Here is a 16773-nt window from a genome sequence, read left to right as displayed (position 1 = left end):
CGCCGCTGGTCACATCGTGGGGGTACCCGCGGTAGGGTGCCCCCTGCCCCCCCCCAACACCCCCCCACCCCTCGCAATCACCAGAACCACCCCCCCCCCGCCCCGCTCCAGGAGCTGAAGCGGCAGATCACGCGGTGCGTGGAGGCGGCGCGGCGGGCGCAGGCGCCGGACGACCGCCTGCTGCAGGAGCTGGGCCACCACGCGGCGCAGTGCGAGCGCAAGTCCCGGGGCCTGTGCGGCCGCGCGGCGCTGATGGCCACGCTGTGGTCACGCCTGCACGAGCGGCGGCGCGGAGCCGGAGGTATCGGAGGCGTCCGTCGGCCACCCTCCCCACCCCCCCCCCCCCCCCCCCCCGCGAAGGCGCGGCGTCGCCGAATCTGCCGGGTATACCGCACGAGGGGCGGTTAAATCTTGATTTGAAGCTTTCGTGACTGCAGGAATCCATACTCCAGCGCTGTCCTCGAGACAGTCTGGTCCCTTCACCTGATGAAGGCCGCTTGTGTTGTGGCCGAAACGTCGTGATTTTTGTTGTTTTGTTGTTTTACTTACGTGACTTTACCGAATAGAACCAAAGAGTATGGACTCTTTGGTTCTTTCGGTAAAGTCACGTAGGTAGAAAAATCAAACAAAATAAAAATAATATATCACGACGTTTCGATCGCCACACAAGCAATCGTCATCAGGTGGGACAACCACAGCAAGGAAAAACTGCTGAAGTAGGCGAGAGATCTGCCATAGCACGAGGTTATATAGTAGGCCTCGGCAGTAGGGGGGAGAGAGAAGGGGGGGGGAAGGAGGCGGGGCAGAAAGTTGACCCCGCAGCAGCACCCGGGTCACTGGAGTGAAGTGGACCAACGCAGCACCACTGCAGAGGTCGGCTGCAGGGGGGGGAGAGAGAAGTGGGGGGGGGGGGCGGGTTGGCCGCCTCGCCGCAGTGGCTGGGAAATGTTGACTACCGTCGCCTGGTATACATGGGGTCGTGGGTCCGATCGCGACCCCTGCGTGTCTCTCCTTCACGTGGTCGTGTGGATTGTTGTCCGGATCCTCCGGTTTTTCCCTCCACATTTAGGAACAGCATGCAGTTTAGAGTATTAGGCAGGGACGTGCGTTCAGGGAAGGCAGAGGAGGCAGAGCTTCACCTGTCATACTCCAATGAAAATAGCTGTTACGAAAAGTAAAATAATAAAATAAAATAAATATTAAGATTGTTCCACTGATCTGTGTTATAAATGTAATTTCTGTACGATTCCAAAAATGTTTCTAGTCAAAATCGCCAAATTTGCGGAGCTCCGCTGCAAATACAGGAAGAGACGAGAGGTGAGGCAGCGACGAGCTCAGCCTCCCCTCTGATTGCGCAACCCCTCAGAAACTGGATGGAGCGTGGGCAATAAGCGCGTGCCTGTTACTATCTCAGTATGTCACCAATGTCATGTTTGTAGACCCCTTCATGTCCTCGTCTTCCATACTCCAGGTAACTTATTTCATGAATGTGTATAAAGATATTTAGGCTCGCTCGTCTTTTCATGAAACTGCAATGAAAAAGCACCAGGGGAGGCAGCTATCACATCTGCCTCACTGAGGGGGACATGTCTAACACGCCCCCCTCAGTGAGGACACGCCCCCCTCCGTGAGGCCACGCCCCCCTCGGTGTGTGAATCTGGCTCTGACACTAGCCAGTGCCTCCCCAGCCATTGACCTCACCGCACGTCACTGGTTTTAAGCTGCTATACATTTGCACGTGATAAGCCACTTCGCTGAGCCATCATTTGTAATAGCTCGGCTGCTGAAAAAGAGCTTGTAGCTCAGTGGGCCCTTACCTGGTGAAATAACAAAAAAAGTTTTGGTTTTAGTTTGCTCAGAATCAGAAGACAAAAGAAAAGTCGGTGACTCATTAAAACGAACCCCCCCCCCCCTCTTCAGAATCTTGATTTAGACCGGAGGAATCCGATGAACTTCAAAGCTCTTGATGATCACAGATGTCCAGTGCACCTCCAGCGGCGGCATCACGCGATCGCCTAGCACCTTCAACCCGCCGGACGGTCGCGCTGATGACGTCCCCCCCCCACCGCCCCCCGTTAGGACACCCCCCGGTGGTGGTGTTCGGACCGTCGGGCACCGGCAAGACGTCGGTGCTGGCCGAGTTGGTGCGCCAGGCGCCGGAGCAGCTGGGCGAGGAGGCGGTGGTGGCGGCGCGCCTGCTGGGGACGTCGCCGCTCAGCTCGGACATCCACGCGGTGCTGCGGGGCCTCTGCCTGCAGCTGTGCCTCGCCTACGAGCGCGAGCGCCCGCCCGCCCACGTGCTCAACGTCTACGCGGACACCGTGCGGTGAGCGCCCGCCAGCGACGGCCGCACCCGTCGCCTGCGTCTGGGGGCTCCCTCGGAGTTCTGTGGGGGGAGTGTGTGCGGGTCTCCGTGCGGGTCTCTCTGCGAGTCTGTTCAAGTCTCCTTCGCGAGTCTACGGGTCTCTGTGTCAGTCTGCGGGTCTCTGTGTGAGTCTGCGGGTCTCTGTGTGAGTTTACAGGGTCTCTGTGTGAGTCTACGGGGTCTCTGTGTGAGTCTATGGGTCTCTGTGCAAGTCTACGGGGTCTCTGTGTGAGTCTACGGGTCTCTGTGCAAGTCTACGGGGTCTCTGTGTGAGTCTATGGGTCTCTGTGTGAGTCTATGTGTCTCTGTGTGAGTCTATGGGTCTCTGTGCAAGTCTACGGGGTCTCTGTGTGAGTCTACGGGTCTCTGTGTGAGTCTACGGGTCTTTGTGTGAATCTGCGGGTCTCTGTGCGAGTCTATGGGTCTCTGTGTAAGTCTACGGAGTCACTGTGTGAGTCTACGGGGCTTTGTGTGAGTCTACGGGTCTCTATGTGAGTCTACGGGTCTCTGTGTGAGTCTATGAGTCTCTGTTCAAGTCTACGGGGTCTCTGTGTGAGTCTACGGGTCTCTGTGTGAGTCTACGGGTTTCTGTGTGAGTCTACGGGTCTCTGTTTAAGTCTGCGGGTCTCTGTGTGAGTCTAGGTGAGTCTGTCTCTGTTGGTTTATGGCAGTGCTCTTCATTGCAAGGCGCGTGGGCCACTGACAATACCCCTGGTGGCCTTTAGTGCGGCCCCTGGCGCGCGGCCCCCGACAATACAAAAATAGTGACAACACCCCCCTCCGCCATCATCATCGTGCTGCTGTCAAACCCCCAATGATGTCAAATGTGTGCCCTCACTCACACTGATGATGTCTTATCGGCGAAAGTGGCCCCCCTCTGAAAATGAGTGAAGGACACTGCTCTCTAGCAGCGGTTCCCAAAACTGTGCTCCGCTAACTCCGCGGGGCTACTACAAGTGGGGGGGAGGGTGGGGGGGGGGTCTGCGGAATATGAGGATGATAACATCCTCGCTAAGGAAATGTACAAACAACTCGTGTGGTGGTCCCCAAACTACTTTGAGGTTGACAAGGGACCCGCACACACCTGAAAAGGTTGCTAACTGCCGCTCTGTGGACATTCACTCGGCCGCTACTGAAGCCGGCCGCAGACCCGCCCACCAACGTCACCACGAACGCATCAACCGGCGCGGCCGGTGCCAGTCCCCGCCACGCGGAGAAGCGTAAAACCACGCCGCCGCCTCTCCCCGCCCCAGGTTCTTCCACCGGCTTCTGGCGAGCGTGGGCGAGCAGCCGCAGGCGCCGCCGCTGCTGCTGGTGCTGGACTCGCTGGATCAGCTGTCGGGCACGGACGGTGCCCACCGCCTGCACTGGCTGCCCAAGCGCTACGCGGCGAGCGTGCTCGTGGTCGTCTCCACGCTGCCCAGCGAGCACGGCATCCTGGACGCGCTGCGCGCCGCCGTGCACGACGCGGACGCGTACCTCGAGGTGACGGCGGTGGGGGGCGAGGAGGGAGAGGGAGTGGAGGAGAGGGAGGGGAAGAAGGCGATAGAGGAGAGGCAGGGAGGAGAGGAAGGAGGGAGAGGAGGGAGGGATGAGAGGAGGGAGCGGGAGTGGAGGAGAGGGATGGGAAGAAGGCGACAGAGGGAGGAGAGGGACTGGAGGAGATGGAGGGAGGAGAGGGAGGAGTTGAGAGTTGGGGGAGAGTGCATGGACGGAATGACCGAGGATGTGAGGGCCGACAGTGGTAAGAGGGTGAGGAGTGGATGAGAGTTAGCGGTGAGTGAGGAGAGAAAGGGCAGAGTGGGGGAAGAGAGCGGGCGGCCCAGCGTGTGCAGTTCCAGTCCGGCGGGACACCGCCCCGGTTATTATTATCACTACAGCGGTGCATTCGCCGTAACATCACGGGCGCACCACCGGCTTCTAAAGTGGCGGTCGGAGACTCCGATGACGTAATTCGACCCACGCGCCCCCCCCCCTCCCCCCCCACCTCCGCAGGTCGAGCCTCTGATGCCGGAGAATGGCGGGGAGATGATGGAGGGGCTCCTGCGGGCGGCGGGCCGCACGCTGGCGGGCGAGCAGCGCGCCCTGCTGCTGGCGGCCTTCGCCCGCTGCGGCCAGCCGCTCTTCGTGCGCCTGGCGTTCGACGAGGCGCGCCGCTGGCGCTCGTTCGCGCCGCTCGGCGTGGAGCTGCGCGGGCGCGTGGCGAGCGACACGAGGGAGGCCGTGCACGCGCTGTACGCGCGCCTCGAGGCGCAGCACGGGCGCGCACTCGTGGCACACGCGCTGGGATTCGTGGTGGCATCCAGGTGCTGTCGCCCTCCTTTAGTGTGCCTCGAGCCGACCGTGCACGTCGGAGGTGTTGTCAGCAGGGAGCTGCGCGGAATATTGTTGCGCTGCTCTTCGATACAACATCTGAAAACAGCCTCCTCTTCGATCAAGCATCATCATCAACCATCATCATCATCATCAGCCATCATCATCAGCCATAATCATCAACCATCATCATCATCAACCATCATCAACCATTATCATCAACCATCATCATCAATCATCATCATCAACCATCATCATCAACCATCATCATCAACCATCATCATCATCAACCATCATCATCAACCATCATCATCATCAACCATCATCATCAGCCATCATCATCAACCATCATCATTATCAACCATCATGATCAGCATCATCATCAACCATTATCATCAGCCATCATCATCAACCATCATCATCAACCATCATCATCAACCATCATCATCAACCATCATCATCATCAACCATCATCATCATCCATCATCATCAACCATCATCATCAACCATCATCATCATCATCAACCATCATCATCATCAACCATCATCATCAACCATCATCATCATCAACCATCATCATCATCAACCATCATCATTATCAACCATCATCATCCATCAATCATCATCATCAACCATCATCATCAACCATCATCATCATCATCCATCAATCATCATCATCAACCATCATCATCAACCATCATCATCATCATCACCATGGCTGTCATCGTCACTGTCCCATTAATGTGGCTGTCACCGTCGTTACCATCCCCATTGTACTTTTACCATCGTCATAATCATCATCATCATCGTCATTGTCGTCATTATCGTCGTCATCATGGTCGTCATCATCACCATCGCCGATCACGGAGATTGCTACTATTGTCGCCAGCATTGCCCTTGTGTCCTCGCTACGCTAATGATGATGATTGTCATCATCATGTTTGTTTATGTCCTTGTCTCGTTCATCAAAATCAACTTCATCCTCGTCATCTTCGTAGCCCTCATCATCGTCATCATCATGCTTAACATCGACTTCACCTTCTTGGTGATTATTGTCATCAGTGCTGCCATCATCATCGTTAGTATTACCATCATTGGCTCCGTCATCATCATCACAACCACCATCATTAGCGTCGTCATCATCACCTTTGTCGTCATCACTATCAACATCATCACCACCGCCGGTTTCATCATCATCACCATCATCACCACCACCATCACTAGCCCTATTACCGTCATAATGTCTATCAATGGCCATCATATCACCATCGTCATCATCACTTTTGTCGTCACCACCGTCGTAAACTTCGTCGCCAACATCCTCGCCGCCGCTGTGTGACATGCGCTCGTACGTATGTACACACGCACACGTGTATGTACGTATGTATGTACACACGCACACGTGTATGTACGTATGTATGTACACACGCACGCGCGTACGTACGTACGCGCATCTTGTCTGCACTAAGGGGCAGACATTTGTGACGATGTGTGACGAAGGGGGGAGGAGTTTGAGAAATGTGACGTCACATCAAAATGCGCAACTTTAAATAAATAGACAACACGTTCTACTTAATTAAATAGACGTTTTAATAAATGTTTTCTCCTACAACATCAGAGTGCAGCCCCACATTAAATACGCATTAAAATGACAATAGTTTAAAGCGATTTGAAGCATGTTTTATTTTGGGGGGGGCAAACCTTTGTGACGTCATATTTGAGGGGGGGTCTGACTTTTTGTGACGCCGTGTGACGAAGGGGGGGGGGGGGGTCAAAAATCGTCCAAAATCGCGTGACGTCATTCATGGACGGCCCCTAATCGGAGTTGCGTGGTGGGCGACCCTCGCCAGGAGCGGCCTCTCGGAAGTGGAGCTCAAGGACTGCCTCTCGCTGGACGACGCGGTGCTGGCCGACGTCTACCAGTACTGGTCTCCGCCCAACCGCGACATGGTGCGCCTGCCGCCCCTGCTGTGGACGCGCCTGCGCCACGACCTGGCCGACTACCTGGTGGACCGGCAGGCGGACGGGCACACCGTCATCGCGCTCTACCACAGGTGCGCCCCGCCTCACCACCCCCATCTCGCCCAGCACGGCGCTGGCACGGGATGGCCGCTCTGCCGTGGGCAACCCCGGACGAGGTAGATCTTTCACCCTTTCCTGTACCATCATCGGGTTTTTCTACCCGAAACCGACGTAGGTGTACGTCATCAAAACTAAACCGGGAGAAAAACTAAACAACAGTTTGGCGCCAGCTATCGTAGAGTGTGGCAGTCACGTCGCTACGGTTCTCCGCGGTGATTACCGACATCTTCAAAAACAGCGGCGCTGCTGCTACGCCTCTTTAAATAAAATTAACTTTCCAAGATTCGGCGGTGAACGAGGACACCCACACCCTGCAAGTTGCAGGGTTAACCCTTTCCCTGCCTCGCTGGTATGCAGGAGGTCGTGGGTTCGATCCCGACCCTGATGCCTGTTGTATATTTGGAGTTTGCATCTCTCCCTCTCGCCCCGTGGTCGGGTGGATTTTTCCCCCCCGAGTCCTCCGGTTTTTCCCTTCACATTCCGAATCAACGTCACGCGTTTAGAGTATTTAGCTGCTATACATTTCCAAGTGACAATGATCGGCGACTTTGTTGCGCTATTCTTTGTGGTCAGGTCGCTTCTGAAAAAAAGATACATAGCTCAATTGAGGCCTTACCTGGTAAAATAAAAAGGGTGAAATAGTTGTAGTTTAACCCGGCAGCTGTTTCCAATGCTTTCATCGGCGCACGTGGCCAGAGATGAGCAGTTCACGAATGAAATGCAAATGAGGCGTGTAAATTAATTATATTCGTAACTTCTAATCGGTGCATAAATTACACACCTCAAAGCATTTGGTAATTTCAAACCACGTGGCACGAGACCCGGTTAACCTGGAACTTGTGACTAAACAACATTTACACCCAATCGTTGGTTTTGGTTTGTCTTCTGCCGACCTCCAACCGAAACCTTTTGAGCTTTCCGTGGCGATGAAGCCAGAGGGAAGGAGGTGTGGACTTGTGGGTGAGGGGGAGAGAGGGGAGGTTGTCTCGGGGTGCGGACTCAGCAGCCAGACTCACCTGGCAGGTGTGACAGGAAAGTCACAGGTGACCCTGACAGGTGAGTTGTGATAGGCGAGAGTGACAGGCGACCCTGACAGGCGATTCTGACAGGTGACCCTGACTGGCAACCCTGATAGGTGAGAGTGACAGGTGACAGTGACTAGTGAGAGTGACAGGTGAGAGTGTCAGGTGACAGTGACAGGTGAGAGTGACAGGTGACAGTGACTGGTGACAGTGACTGGTGAGAGTGACAGGTGACAGTGACAGGTGATAGTGACAGGTGACAGTGACAGGTGAGAGTGACAGGTGAGAGTGACAGGTGACAGTGACTGGTGACAGTGACTGGTGAGAGTGACAGGTGACAGTGACAGGTGATAGTGACAGGTGACAGTGACAGGTGAGAGTGACAGGTGAGAGTGACAGGTGACAGTGACAGGTGACAGTGACTGGAGACAGTGACAGTGACAGGTGAGAGTGACAGGTGACAGTGACTGGTGAGAGTGTCAGGTGACAGTGACAGGTGAGAGTGGCAGGTGACAGTGACAGGTGACAGTGACAGGTGATAGTGACTGGTGAGAGTGACAGGTGACAGTGACAGGTGACAGTGTCAGGTGAGAGTGTCAGGTGACAGTGACAGGTGAGAGTGACAGGTGAGAGTGACAGGTGACAGTGACTGGTGACAGGTGATAGTGACAGGTGACAGTGACAGGTGACAGTGACAGGTGAGAGTGACAGGTGAGAGTGACAGGTGACAGTGACAGGTGAGAGTGACAGTGACACGTGACAGGTGACAGTGACAGGTGACAGTGACAGGTGATAGTGACAGGTGAGAGTGACAGGTGACAGTGACAGGTGACAGTGACTGGTGACAGTGACTGGTGACAGTGACTGGTGACAGTGACAGGTGACAGGTGAGAGTTACAGGTAATAGTGTCAGGTGAGAGTGACAGTGACACGTGACAGGTGAGAGTGACAGGTGACAGTGACAGATGAGAGTGACAGATGACAGTGACAGGTGAGAGTGACAGGTGATAGTGACAGGTGACAGTGACAGGTGACAGTGACTGGTGAGAGTGACAGGTGACAGTGACAGGTGAGAGTGACAGGTGAGAGTGACAGGTGACAGTGACAGGTGAGAGTGACAGGTGACAGTGACAGGTGAGAGTGTCAGGTGACAGTGACTGGTGACAGTGACTGGTGACAGTGACTGGTGAGAGTGACAGGTGAGAGTGTCAGGTGACAGTGACAGGTGAGAGTGACAGGTGATAGTGGCAGGTGACAGTGACAGGTGACAGTGACTGGTGAGAGTGACAGGTGACAGTGACAGGTGAGAGTGACAAGTGAGAGTGACAGGTGACAGTGACAGGTGAGAGTGACAGGTGACAGTGACAGGTGAGAGTGTCAGGTGACAGTGACAGGTGAGAGTGACAGGTAACAGTGACTGGTCAGAGTGACAGGTGAGAGTGACAGGTGAGAGTGACAGGGGAGAGTGACAGGTGACAGTGACAGGTGATAGTGACAGATGATAGTGTCAGGTGACACGTGACAGGTGACAGTGACAGGAGAGAGTGACAGGTAACAGTGACAGATGAGAGTGACAAGTGACAGTGACAGGTGAGAGTGACAGGTGAGAGTGACAGGTGACAGTGACAGGTGAGAGTGACAGGTGAGAGTGACAGGTGACAGTGACAGGTGAGAGTGACAGGTGACAGTGACAGGTGATAGTGACAGGTGATAGTGACTGGTGAGAGTGACACGTGACAGTGACAGGTGATATTGACAGGTGAGAGTGACAGGTGAGAGTGACAGGTGAGAGTGACAGGTGACAGTGACAGGTGACAGTGACAGGTGACAGTGACAGATGAGAGTGACAGGTGAGAGTGACAGGTGAGAGTGACAGGTGACAGTGACAGGTGACAGTGACAGGTGACAGTGACTGGTGAGAGTGACAGGTGACAGTGACAGGTGATAGTGACAGGTGATAGTGACTGGTGAGAGTGACAGGTGACAGTGACAGGTGACAGTGACAGGTGAGAGTGACAGGTGAGAGTGACAGGTGACAGTGACAGGTGACAGTGACAGGTGACAGTGACAGGCGAGGGTGACAGGTGAGAGTGACAGGTGACACGTGACAGGTGAGAGTGAGGGTGAGAGTGCCACGTGAGAGTGGCAGGTTACCCTGTCCGTCGCAGGCAGTTTGTGGAGGCGGTGCAGGAACGCTACCTGCAGGGCGAGGAGCGCCGCCTGCTGCACCAGACGCTCGCCGACTACTTTGGCGGCAGCTGGGCTGGGGGCCGGCGCAAGACGATCCACCTGAGCCAGCGCGGTGAGGTGCTGCACGCGGACCGCAAGGTGCGGCCCTCGGGATCGCGTGTGTACATGGGGAGCGGTGGCGCAGCGGTGAGCGCGCCGGGGCTGAGGACCCGACGAGCCGGGTTACTTTTTGCGGCCCACGGCCATCGTCGGTGGCGCACACGAGCCTCTCCGAGGTCGCGCACGTGCGTATGTGTGTGCGCGTTTCTGTATGTGCGTGTGTGTGTATGTGTGTGGGAGCGGTTAGCGCTACGCTGCGCTATGAGCCTGGCGACCCGGGTTCGATTCCCGCTCACGGCCAACACCGGTGACGATTATCCGAACCGGTCTTGGGCCTCTCCTAGGTCGACTCAGCCTCAAACGAGTACCTGGTGTAGGGCGTGAACATCGCCACTGGAGAGACAAAGGTGGCCGGATGTAGTGCTGGCTGGCCACCCACCCCCTCGTGTGCCGTGCTGGCCTTCATACAGTAGGTGTTCGCTGACAGCAGCTTGCCCCAACAGTCTGTTAAGGCTATACGGGGGATCTTTGTCTTTGTCTTTGTACATGTATCTGCAAGCGTGTGTATGTTTTGTTTGTAATAGAGGAGCTGAGCACACTAGGCGTGAATGCCCACAGCGCCCAGGGGTCAGCAACAAACGGCACGACCAAAGTTGTAAAAGATTCGAGTTAAAACTCGTGGCTTAAATCGAGCAAGGGGATTTTTACAACAGCCTGGGAACGGAGACGGTGGTGAGAGGAGGAAATGGGAGCGGTGCGAGGGAAGGAGCAGAAACAGAAGATTTGTGACCTGCGGTGTGGTGAGTCGGTGTGTAGGTAGGTGGGTGGGTGAGTGGGTGGCTGGGTGGGTGAGTGGGTGGTGGTTGATCACGGTACGGATGACATTAAATAGTCAGACTGGTAGACCAAGTCCTCAACACGGGAGCAGGCATCAATAGTAGTAGCGGGAGAAGAGTGAACAGTGCTGGCATCAAAGGTGGTAGGCAAACGGTTATAACAATACAACTATTAACTATGTTTTATTTTACCAGAGAATTATAGGTCAAGGGCTGAGGTCAAAAGGTCATCATGGCCCTTGTTGTGCTACCTTGGTAATCGCTTCCACTCTTCATAGCTCGAGCCAGCGGTCTCCCCACCACCATCACCAACGCCAGCACCACCAGCCAACGGCGCTGCCCCGAGTACTCGCCCCCCCCCACCCTCCCCGTGCCCCCCCCCACCCCCCATCTGCACAGGTCGCCGCCCAGCCGCTGCGATTTGGCGAGGACAAGGTGAACCTGCGCAAGCTGAGCGAGCTGCCATTCCACCTGGCGCACGCGGGGCGTCACCAGCAGCTGCGGGAGGAGATATTCGGTAGGGGCCACGCAACACCAGCACCATCGCCGCCATCGGCACCGCCACCCTCGCCTCTCCCCCCCCCACCTCCCCAGAAGCCGCGGGTGAGAGGGCTGACGCCCGCCTCCCTCCCGTGGCTCTAGGCAGCGTGGAGTGGCTGTCGCTGAAGCTGAGCGCGTTGGGCGTGAAGGCGCTGCTGGAGGACTTTGCCCTTGCGCTGGAGCTGCAGCCGTGCGCCGAGACGCAGCTGGTGCACGACGCCATGCTGCTCATCCGGCCCACGCTCGAGTTTATGGAGAATGGCGTCGGTGGGGAACACACGGTCACGACCCTGACCCTGACCCTAACCCTGACGCATCGCCCTGACCCTAACCCCGACCCCAACCCCGACCCTCGCCCCGACCCTAACTCTGACACACAGCACTGCCCTTACCCCGACCCTCACCCTGACCAGCGCATCCACGCGACCGCTGCCCCTCGGCACCTGCCCTCCTGTTCGTCCTTCCCCCCCCCTCCACACAGACGAGTCGGTCTTCTTCGTCGAGCTGCTGGCTCGCCTCGAGTACTTCGAACGGCGGTACCCGACCATGGTGGGGCGGCTGTGCGCGCAGTGCCGCCAGCTGTGCCAGACGCGGCCGGAGCCGATCCTGCTGCCACTCTGGGGCTGCCTCCAGCCCCCGGGAGGACCCCTCCGCACCACACTCACGGGCTTTGGCCAGGGTGAGGGGCGGCGAGAGGCGGGCGGGGGCGGCCCCGTGGGGGGGGGCACGCGGACGACGATGGGACGATGACGCTGGGACAAAGCACGCGGACGATGTTGGGACGATGCTGGCGCGAGCATCGTCCCAACATGGCCCGCGAGCGTCGTCCCAACATCGCCCGCGAGCGTCGTCCCAACATCTTCCACGAGCGTCGTTCCGGCGTCATCCGCGAGCGTCGTTTGCGTCACCGGTAATCGCGCGAGAAAAAACCCGGTGAAAAGCCGGTCGAGGGCGGTTTGTCACGCAGGCAGAACTGTGAGGAGCGGTGATTGTGAAACTTTCGCCCTTCTCACCGTTAAACGAAGAGAGCAGCCGTGACGGGTTCACACACTGCACCTGCGAGCCGGAGCGCACGAGCTTTTAGATTCCATTTCCCAGCGTGGCAGTGACACAGCGGAGCAAGTTTCTCAAATCCTCCACCCCCCCCCCCCACGCCCCCCACAGCCTCTGTCCACCCAGTGGTGTAAATGGGGTCACCACTATGGGGTAAAGTGTGGGTACAGCTGCCTCTTCTAAGTTATCCGATCAGCGTGGAAGAGTAGACCAAATAACCCCCCTAGAACTCCCTCTAAGTGGAGGCACTGTCCACCAGCGGTGGCGCGAGCGAGCGGTTGCAGGGCTCCGCCTTTACCTCGCAGCTGAGACACGAGGGCGAAACCCACGCGGTGACCTGGGCCGCCGTGCGGTTTGTCTACGTCCGCGCGAGCCGGTCAGTGCGTCCGTCAGCGGTTCCTGGCTCTCGGGCCCCGTGACCGGCTCCCGGTTTATGCCGGCTGTCGTTTAACAGCTTTGTAGCGGGCGATCGGGACGATGATAATCGAGGGCGATCGGGACGATTGCAATGGTCGTCTGTGCAAACTGGACATCTGTGGGAGGAAAAAAAGAGCTTCATAGCTCATCGGATTCATCCAGTCCAAATAACAGATTCTGATTGTGTAATATAGGTGATGGGGACGATGGCAAAACCGGTGGAGGGGATGATGATGATGATGATGGGACAAGGTGATGGGATGATGACCGGGCAGACAAAGGGACGATGCTCAGGTGTGTCACGTGGCAGTAAAGTGACGGCGGTAGAGGAGGAGGCTGGTGGTAAGGAGGGTGCCACGGTGGCGAGATGTTAACTACCTCGCCTGGTATACAGGGGGTCATGGGTTAGATCGCAACCCTGACGCCTGCTGCTGTATATTTCGAGTTTGCGTCTCTCTCTCTCTCCCAGTGGTCGCGTGGATTTTTATTCGGGTCCTGCGGTTTTTTTCCACCCCACATTTAGAATCAACATTATCGCATTTAAGAGTATTTGACCGCTATAAATGTCCACGTGATGAATAGCCACTTCATCGAGCTATCATTTGTGATAGCCAGGTCGCTTCCGAAGAAGAGTTTACATAGCATAGTGGGGCCTTACCTGGTAAAATAAAATAAAAAATAGTTTAGTTTAGGATGCTGCTCTGGGTGGGGGTCGCGGTGGTGGGGGTGGTGCGTGTCGCTTTTCCTATAGTGTGGAATCACGGGGTGTGAGCTCAGCGACGCTTGGACCTGTGTCGTGGGTGCCCCCCACCCACCCATGCCCCCCCCCCCCCGGGCGCAGGCGTCTCGGTGCTGGCTCTGAGCGCCAGCGGGAGGGTGATGGCCGCGGGCTCTCTGGATGGCACCATCATCGTGTGGGACCTGCAGGAGGACGAGGCCACCCACACGCTCACCGGGCACGCGGGTGAGCGGGGCTGAGTGCGTGGCCCCACCGGGCGAGGGATTGTGCGTGAGGCAGGTGGCGGTTGCAGCACCGCGTTACGAATCCGGCGACCCGAGTTCAATCCCCGCGCTTGGACAGCGTTGGTGGTGAGTGGTAGCTGAACCGTTCCGAGCCTCCCCTGTACAGGGGAGGTTGTGGGTTCGATCCCCACCCTGACGTTTCGATATTTTGGACTTTGCATTGTGCTCCCAGGATTTTTTTCTCCGGGACCTCTGGTTTTTCCCCTCCACATTTAGAATCAACTTCAGGTGTTTCGAGTATTTAGTTGCTATAGATTTCCGCACGATGAGACGCTTCGTTGCGCTATCATCCGTGATAGCCAGGTTGCTTCTGAGAAAGAGCTACATAGCTCAGTGGGCCTTACCTGGTCAAATAAACAAAATGCTTAGCTTAGACTCAGCCTCAAATGAGTACCTAGTGGGTAAACATCACTGCTGGGGAGACAAAGGCGGCCCGGCGTGGTGTTGGCCACCAACCTCCTCCTCTTGTTTTGTACCGACCTTTACAGATGCTTGCTAACAGCACTTGTCCCAACAGTCCGTGACAGGCTACACGGGAGATATTTGTCTTTGTCTGGCGGCTGATTGGGGAGCGGTGGCGCAGTGGTTGGCGCACTGCCCTACAAACCGGGTGACCCGATTCGAAAATCCGTTCATGGCCAACACCTCCAGTGGCGATTATCTGAACGTGGGCTTGGGCCTCCACTCGTTCGACCCCAGCCTCACGACTTTTATAGGTGCTACTCGCTAGCAGCACTCGCCCCAACAGTCTGTTCGAGGCTGCACGGGGGACCTTTGTCTTTGTACCGCAGGCGAAGTGCTGTCCTTGGTGCTGGGCCGCCGGGCCGACCTGCTGGTGTCGTTCGGGCGCGACTCAACGGCGCGCGTGTGGAGCCTCGTCACGGGGAAGGAGGTGACGCTCGTGTCCACGGCGCCCGCCGGCCCCAACGTTCCCAGCGGCTCCAGCGGCTCCACGGGCCCCACCAGCTCCGCCACCGCCGCCTTAGGCAAGGAGGAGGAGGAGGACGAGGTGTCGTACAGCCTCATCGTCGTGAGCGAGGAGCGGGAGGAGTTCCACCTCTTCACTAACTCCACGGTGAGCGTGGGGGGTGGGGTGGTTTCCGCGCGGGTCTATCGGCTCGTCGTCACTTTTTGGCCACAATTTTCGTTGTTGTTTTTTGGTGCCATTTCTTACTTCGTTTATTCATTCGTGATTTTGCTTGGTGCATGCCTGTGTGTGTGCAGGGCTTCTTTAGCGACGTGCGTAGCTAACCGCGTATATGGGATTTGGTCCGTATATATGCAGTAATTAATGTACAGCATTGTGGGATGCTGTTGGCATAAATGACGCGAGATGAAATTAAAATATTTTTATGATTATCGTTCCCGTACGAGTAACGAGAACTGTAAGAAACTAAGCAGACGCTACTCCTCCAGTCTCCCCGCGGTTTTGACATTCGGTATCTCATCAGCAGAGTAGAACAGCATCGAGCGCTGCCCAGCGCGGATACCGTGCACAACGACGCTGACAGTCGCCCTGAAGGACACTGCCACGTGCCCCCCCCCCCACCCCGTGCTCTCCCCCCCCGTGCCCCCCCCCCCCTCGTGCAGCTCCACTCGTTCTCCCTGTGGAGCGGAGCGCCGCTCCTCTCGGAGCCGCTGGGCGGTCGGTCGCGCTGCCACGCGCTCGGCGGGGACGGCGAGGGCGCCGTGGCGGTGGTGACAGCGGCGGCGGCGGCGGCGGACGGCGGCGACGCCGACGATGGCGGCTGCTGCCCCGGCGGCGGCGTGCGCGTGAGCCTCGTGGAGCCGGGCGCCGGCTTGCTGAAGCGGCGTCTCGACGCGTGGGTGCCGGGGCCGGCGGGCCCCGCGGGGCGCCCCGTCTGCGTGGCCGTGGCCGGGCCCGGGCTCCTCCTGGCCGGGTTGGCCGGCGGCACGCTGCTCACGGTGAGGTTCCAGCGAATCCGGTGCGGCTTCGTCTGGCGTCGCGCTCCGTGGTCTCCTCTCATCCCGTTGTGTTTTTCCACACCCAACATTTTATGACAGATATCATGGGATAACCTTTTGGCCAGTATCAAAGTATGAAAAATAAGAATGGGTTTTACCCTTTCTGGCAATAAAACAAGATATTCAAACACCAAATAGATACCTTTTGCAAGGAAGCAAGTACTGCATTAACCACACACAGCACTTGTGTCTGACTCTGGTTAGTCTAGGCCATACAGAAGGCTATCTCTGGCGCAGGCCAATCAATTTCAAAGACAATGCATTTATCATTACCAGAGCATGTTTGTTTGCAGATTTCATTCCTTGCAAAGGTATCTACTTGCTGTTTGAACATCTTAACACATGTTATATTGCCAGAAAGGGTACAAACCTATTTTTTTATATTTTATGACGGAGTTGCCTCCGACCAGACGCTGGTCAGTTGTGTGTGGTTCTAAAGTGAGGAGGGCTTCGACCATCGGATCAGCTCCTGGCGTCTCCTGCACCGATTCTGAGCCCTGCCGATTCCCACGTGGGCGAACATATTTCACAAAAATACAGCTGTTCGGTGGAATAAAAAATCGTTGTGGGTAGTTGGGTTACTCAGCGGTTAGAGAACCGAGCCGGCAATCTCTGACATTCTCGGTTGGAGTCCAGGTTTCAGCTGCCCGCGATTAAGCTGAGTTCTCAAATCTAACGAAATTATAAGTGGTTGAGTCGACAGTCACACAAAAAATCATCACGATCCACCAACTCCACCATCACATCGCAGCCGTGGCTTGGATCGCTTGAAGCTGTAGTGATGACACACACACACACGCAACATGAAATCGAAGCCCTGAAGAAGGGTGCCAACCGCATCACTGCC

General features: G+C 56.6%; 1 protein-coding gene across 1 annotated transcript in view; it reads left to right on the top strand.

Moving 5' to 3' along the window:
- NWD1 (NACHT and WD repeat domain containing 1) overlaps positions 1-16773 on the top strand; it is a gene marked incomplete at its 5' end in the record, with an annotated part of 31173 nt that overhangs the window by 3348 nt on the left and 11052 nt on the right. The window contains 12 exons of the mRNA XM_076072122.1: positions 112-301; positions 2080-2326; positions 3619-3850; positions 4361-4671; positions 6529-6732; positions 9951-10110; positions 11307-11424; positions 11550-11714; positions 11929-12126; positions 13759-13881; positions 14732-15015; positions 15531-15866. Coding sequence (XP_075928237.1) covers positions 112-301; positions 2080-2326; positions 3619-3850; positions 4361-4671; positions 6529-6732; positions 9951-10110; positions 11307-11424; positions 11550-11714; positions 11929-12126; positions 13759-13881; positions 14732-15015; positions 15531-15866 — 2568 coding nt within the window. The remainder of the gene's footprint in view (positions 1-111; positions 302-2079; positions 2327-3618; positions 3851-4360; positions 4672-6528; positions 6733-9950; positions 10111-11306; positions 11425-11549; positions 11715-11928; positions 12127-13758; positions 13882-14731; positions 15016-15530; positions 15867-16773) is intronic.

Source organism: Petromyzon marinus, chromosome 36 (genome assembly GCF_048934315.1).
Source record: "Petromyzon marinus isolate PM22_M1 ecotype Great Lakes invasive population chromosome 36, UKy_Petmar_22M1.pri1.0, whole genome shotgun sequence".
Lineage (NCBI taxonomy): Eukaryota > Metazoa > Chordata > Hyperoartia > Petromyzontiformes > Petromyzontidae > Petromyzon > Petromyzon marinus.
The sequence above is the reverse complement of the archived record's forward strand: the minus strand, read 5'-3'. Positions and strand labels throughout refer to the sequence as shown.